Below are 6,816 nucleotides of genomic sequence, written 5' to 3' on the forward strand. Positions count from 1 at the left end.
TGTGACTCTCTTCTAGAGGTAAATTGGACTAGCTTCCAGGGTATAAAATCAGCAATTTATGCAACACCTTGATTTTATGTCCCACGTATGAGACACCTTGAGCAGAATAGTGCATCCTGAGGCTTTGGTTTACTATTGAATTAGTGTGAAGAGCACCACCTGCTGAGTCACCAATACCATTACCTGAAAAGAGAGGAGAATGGGGGAATTAAGAGGAGGGCAATATGTTAGCCACTTTAAAAGAGAGTGGGGAGGGAGTGGGAGAGAGAGAGACAGGGAGAAAGGGAGAGAGGCGGATGGAGTGTAGAAAACATAACTGCCAACAGGCTTGGCTAATATCCTGGGACTATGGAAGCTGGCAGGCAGATGTAAGGCTGCTGTGCTCTGAAGCACAGCAACCCCACTCCTGGCTCCCCAGCAGCCTTGCAGGGTGCCTCTCTGCCTCTCTCAGCTGCAGCAACTCTAAATCTCTGCATCTATGCCAGCCACCTCTCACGGCTCAAAAGGAACCTCCTGTTAGACTCAAGCAGCATAAGCTTCTACGTAAAGGAGTACACCCATCACAGGAACGAAGGGTAGGTCACCATGAGAGTGACTGAGACATTACTGTCAATGGACAAAGCATTCCCAAATAAGCAGGGGGAATGGAGATGACCGGAGGGTATTTTGGATGAGAGGTTATTTTTCTTCCTTTGTTTCTTCTCTTAAAAAAGAAAAAGAAACTATATTAGAATCCTAATAGAAGTATGAAGTGTCATGGGACTTCTACCTTATGCTGGAAATTGTCCTTGGGAAAAATTATGGCCAGCAGCTGTGCCTTGTTCACTGCACATATTATAAGATACAATTATTTAAAGTCTGCATGTTCTGTAGTGGGAAAAGAAAAAGGCAAACCTCTATAAGGGCCATCCACTTTGTCTACTGTGGACTCTAGCTGATACATTTTTACTACTGTGATCAGTAAGCAGCATTCCCATTTACTGGTGACTTCCAATGAATCTCTTCAGATAATCATAACCCTTCCCACATTCCCTAACTAGATCTATTGAGGTTATTCCTTTGAGTAGGGACCAATGTAAGGTCTGCTAGTCTATGTCCCTTGTCACGGACACTGGAAAGGGAGACTTTCCTCCCTTCATTGGGTGCTTTGCCATATTCATTCCGCCATCACCTCCTGCAATGCACATGCTTTAAGGTCAACATTCAGAGACAATTAATCATAAACCCTGCTCCACTCCTAACCTGATCCAAAGCCTAATAAAGTCAAGGGAAAGACATCTATCTGCTACCTCAAGGTGCTCTCATTTTACACCTTTTAGGCTAGGGACAGAAATTACACATAAACCGATATAAGTGACCAGAAACCAGTTCAAATCTGCAAAGCAACAGAAGTTCAGCACACATAAACTGCTTTCAAAATTGCCAGAAACAGTTTACGATCAACCTGGATGGATGTAGTATCAGACTTAACTGATTTAGATTAAATCAGTTCTTTGAACTTTTGTCCCAGATCACTTCCAGATTCACAGTCTCCCAAACATCCCAGGATGTTTTGCACCTCCTCCACACACCCCACCTCAAGGGTGGGTAGGGTAGCCTTGGCCCAAGCTGTCTGCTCCAGCTGACAGGGAAGCATGTTTTAGCACCCCCTGGCTTCTTGCCTGGGCCCCTGCAGGAATCAAAAGTGAATGTCTGTTTACTTGCTTAGAGTAGAAACTGTGCAATTCCCTAACAGGTCTGGAGTTTCCTTCCATCTATCACATCTAAAGTGTAAAAAAAATGTTTTAACAGTGCCTAGGTTCAAGTTTGTATTTTTTGTCCTTTTTAGTTGCAGACATTCCATTCAATATTAGTTTTAAATAAGGATCATGGTCAGCTCACCAAAGTAAAAATAAATTAATAAATAGTGTACTGGCATGCCTGCCTTCCCCCCCACTTGGTATTTGCATTTTAAGAATTTTTAATTACATACCATTTTTCAAATGGACTACTGATTTTTTTTTTTTTTTAATTTTTGGAAGTTAATTCTCGTAAAGTCATATTGGAACGATTCTGCCTAGACTCTCTGCTGTGGCACATACAAAGCAGTACACAATACTGTGTACACAGCACGTAGTATTGTGAACTATTATATGCTGAATATATTCCAGGTGGCATAAAAATGATACATTAAACTGAATTTGAGAATTGCTATATGATCATTTAATACTGAATGTTATAATTAACATAAGGCACGAACATATAATCTTAACTTTCTATTTTCCTAGGCAATGATGTAGCCATGACACTGCCAAAATAAGATGGCTTTTGATGCATCTCATGAGACTTTGCCCATCATAATGCTCTCACTTAATATAGTAGGCTGGCAAGCAGAAGGAAAAACTGTAGCAGAAACCCCAAACTCAGCAATGCGTTAATTAACTCCAGTTGCTTCCATTTCTATTAAGTGTTTGATGGGTACTGAGGCTGCTAAGCCTTTTGTAGGGACTTTTTCTTTCTTGCTGGAATAGCTGCAACTCAACCGAGAAAAATTTCAAAACTGCAGCTGATTTGAAAAGGCAATGCAGATAAGTATTCTCACCATGGAGAATTCTAACAGACACCAGAGCAGCTGTGAAACAAACAGTCAGCATTAGCATTATACTGTTATCATTAAAAGGTTTCCCATCATTTGTTTTTTCTTTGTAAAGTAATACCTAAATACTATGAGATTCAGATTTTAAATTTAACTCCTAATTTAATATGCAATTACTGCTGCACTGATGGTGTTTTAATGGCAATATATTTTTACTGGTGACTTCAAATTAACCTCATCAGAGTACCTTAACCCTTCTCTTGTCACATTATTGTTAATGTCTCATTACCTGTAGTCACACCAGGGACATCTGTAAGGTTTTTCTCCAGTATGGACACGCTTATGTCGTGTCAGATGTGACTGTGTTGTAGATGCAAAGTTACACTCATCACATTTGAATGGTTTCTCTCCTGGAAGATGATAAGAAAAGATTGGCATTATTAATTTTAATCAACAGACACGGAAGGTAGGCCCAGACTTTTGGCAAATTCCCTGACTTAAACTTTTAGTCCATATGCATCACATGAGCAAACACCAACTGCAGTTCCTAATACAATGAGCTTATTTTAATAATACAATTCTTCTATGCTAACTCTCATTATATTACCTACTTTATCAGTAGGCTGCTTCCTTGTAGGGTATTGGAGCAGCCTGCCCAGAAGGGTGAGGGGTACACAAAACTATGCACAGATGCATAGTTCTTCCTCTTTAATTGAAAGTGCGCTACTAAGCAGGGAGTTAATATAGTGCTTCTTTCTTATTACAGACTCATTAGTAGTGTCCAGCAGGATAAAATGGGATAACTGGGGATGGGGAAACAGAGGAGACCCAGGAAATAATTAAATATTATCAGCCGCAATTTATAGACAGAATAATTAAAGTTAATGTTACATGGCAGGGGGTCGGACTAGATGATCTACTCAGGTCCCTTCCGACCCTAGAAACTATGAAACTATTTTTGTAGCCGTGATGGTCCAGGGTATATGATAAAAACAGAATTTAGCTGGTAATTTCCTTTAATGGAACAACTCTATAGAAAAGTTAAGTCAATCAATGGTGGAGTCAGGGTCACAACCAGGACAACAATGCATGATGTTATTTTAGTTATCAGTCCTATTCTCAGTCCAGGTCAGCCTGGAGGAGTACAAGGAATGGAGTTATTCCCCTGTGAAGCTATCCTCCTCCTGTTCTCCCCTTCCTGCTAATCAGCTGACTAGTGGGATGGTAGAGGAATTCTCCTTCAGCTCTCAGGGACAGCTGCTGCTTTTCAGCAGCTGCCAACTGCCACTTGACAGCCTGCTCCTTTCCCAGGCAGGGGAAAGGATAGGCTGTCAATTAAAGGGCTTCCCTAACTGCTCCCTGGCTGGAGATCTTGCATTGCCTATACAGTCCAGCTCCCAGGTTATTTTTCTAATGAAAGAAATTTCTTCTGGTAGAAATGAACATCTGTACTCAGCCTCAGTCTTTTCAGTACCCAGCTAGTCACAGCCCCCGACCAAACACACCCAGTTCAGACACCTGACCACCACCCTCCAACACATGTACTCAGTTTCCCCCTACTCTGTATAAGCCCCAGCCCTCTGCATGTGAAGCTTCTTTCCTCTCTGCATTTGAATCAAGCAGTTTCTCCCTCCACACTGCCTGAACTTATCAGGGGGATTACTAAGTGTACAGGAGAAACAGGCTCCCAATTTTCAGTTCATGTGCTTCAACTTGGACACACTACAGCCCACAACAGGCCACTCCTGCAATTTCTGGGTAAATCCTGCCCATCCTGGCCAGTACAGACAGAAACTTCAGGGAAGTTACGTGATGAAATCTCTAAAGACCACATGGAAACTTCAGATTTCAAATGCTTATAATTTGATCAGATCTGGACAAATGTTCACATGGACAGCAAAAGGCACTTCAGCAGAAGTCCACTACCTGCTAGCTATCAAGTGCCTGCTACACTATGAAGCAAGGGGTCACTGGAAACAGCTAAAGAAAAAGTTGCCAGGATTTTTCACATAGACAAAATGATATTTTTTCCCCACATACATACTCTGAAAAAAATGCATTGTTTTGGCTGAACTTCAAAAAAGAAAAAAAAAAGACAGCTTGAGGTAGACCCCTGCATCTAATGTTTCAGCAGAAAGCGTTCAAGTTTTGCAGTTATAATCAAGTGAAACGGGGTATTATAATGGGAAGAATCAGGTACTACTTTACTGATAGGTGGTACTTCCATCTCGGCAATATTCCCCAAAAGAAAGGTTAAGTTAATCCTGAGGAGTCCATCAGAAGAAGTTGCCGTGTCAGAAAAAGCCTTAACCATAGGTTTCTCAGTCCTAAAAGGTCTGCTCAAAAGAGGAGCAATAGCAAGCAAACATTGGATTCATTGATAAGTAGACAGGGAAAGGAGAGGCAGCCTCTGAGAACTTCATCAAATGTTGAAGCAACTGTTTCTAGTAGCTGTTGGAGAGAATTTCAGCAAATGTTTTTCATACCCTGTTGCCCATGACAAGGAGGAGTGAGAGGCTGGACACAATGAAGAAATTCTTGTAGTGGACAAAATGCGACTGTTGGCAAATATACCATTCCTGCCCTAAATGGGATTTTCCTGTCAGACACTCAATCTCCTCTTCTCTGAAGCAACTGATTCTTCCAGGTGCTTGACTGACAAGACTTCGTCCTGATTAAACTCTCTGGGATGCCACACACTCCCCAGCTACTTTTGGATAACTTGTTCTTGAACTGAAAATTCCTATGCCATCTCCTGGTTTGCTCTGCCGTATACATTAAAGACGACAGGAATATGTGAAGCCCAAGTTGGATGCTGCAAATATTTTTATTGATAGTTACCTGACTGTTTGTTTATTTTCGCACTTTTCATTTAATAGGCATCAGAGCCTTGCTAACCTGCATCTTGGGAAAGTGGAAACATGCAAACCTGCACTGAAAGATTTTCAAGTTTGCAGTTCACTGGAGCACATATTAGCAAAGTTCTGCTGTTCCACTGGGGCAGGCCAGTGAGGCTGACAGATTAGGCAGGTTCCACTCTAACGAGGAGAGTTTGGAAATTCCATCATGACCAAAAGAAAAATGATAATCCTCACCCACTGCATGAGGAAGTTTCTCCTTAGGAAATCCTTGTGGCTAACTGTTCCTGTCAAGAGGAGTATGTGTAAATTTCACCTGACAGAAAATACATCATGGCAGCACCACACAACAACAGGTCAACTAAACTGCGGAAAATGACTGCCTACCATTCTTAGGAGCTATGATAAAGGTGGCAAATATTTATGTATGGAAAAGTAACCAAGCCAATAGAAAAACATTCAGGTTTACTTGGTAAGCTGAGCTCTGAATGTCTCCAAACATTCCAGACAAAAGGAACATGCAGACAAGAAGGAAACCATGCCATGTACAAACAAAAAGGACTACTGCTGCCACCCAAACTATTCCTCTCAATGAATACCTACCCCATGTGATTTAGCTTACTTCAGTACCAAGCAGAGGGCAGGGTAATCTACAAAGCTTATGCACCTCTGACTTAGTTAGTCTATAAGGTACACATTTACGCAGTTTTTTGCTTGACTTCAGACTAACACAGCTAACAACCTCCCTTTAATATCAAGCCACTATTAAAAGATCCAGAGAACAACACACAGAAGCCATATCAAGAACAAAGGGTCTTTTCAGAGACAGTTGCATGGACTGACTGATTTATAAGTAAAATAGTACAGCTTCAAAGCTCTAAGGTGAAAGGGCAATAAAATCTACATATTTGGAGGTCAAAATAATCATAAACACTTCCTAGCTTATTAAAAGAAAATTCTTCCTTCTCCCTTACCTCCAACCTTATTGACTAGAATCCCCAGGAATGCCCTACAGTTCATCAAACCCGGGCTCTATTAAAACAAAGGATGAAGCAAATTCCAGAGTCAAGGATCTGTCTTTGTTAGTGATCTCCAGTTTGAGCCAAAATGCTACCAGCTCCAGCATCCTGCCCAGTCATGATTGTTATGTGTTGCATAGAAGCTGATGCCCTCACTGGAATCCAAAGTACTCATGAACAGAAAATAGCTAGCACTTATTTAAGCCACTGGCAAAGGAGATTTCTATCGCCATGGTTCAAATTTGGCAAATTTATAAATGTTAGGCAACCATTCCTCTGGCAACCCCATCTCTCAGCTCTCATTCCCAACTGCCTACTCTGCCTGCTGAGACCTGCCCCCAACTCTAGCTCCCCACATGCCATG

At 41.4% G+C, this 6,816-nt stretch overlaps 1 protein-coding gene across 1 annotated transcript in view; it reads right to left on the minus strand.

The window, feature by feature from the left end:
• The window catches only part of ZNF407 (zinc finger protein 407), a 545,661-nt gene that overhangs the window by 190,443 nt on the left and 348,402 nt on the right, over positions 1–6,816 (minus strand). Inside the window, 1 exon segment of the mRNA XM_019524335.1 lies at positions 2,865–2,985. Coding sequence (XP_019379880.1) covers positions 2,865–2,985 — 121 coding nt within the window.

This window comes from Gavialis gangeticus, unplaced genomic scaffold (genome assembly GCF_001723915.1).
Source record: "Gavialis gangeticus isolate Ggan-Ray unplaced genomic scaffold, GavGan_comp1, whole genome shotgun sequence".
In the NCBI taxonomy this organism is placed as follows: Eukaryota; Metazoa; Chordata; order Crocodylia; family Gavialidae; genus Gavialis; species Gavialis gangeticus.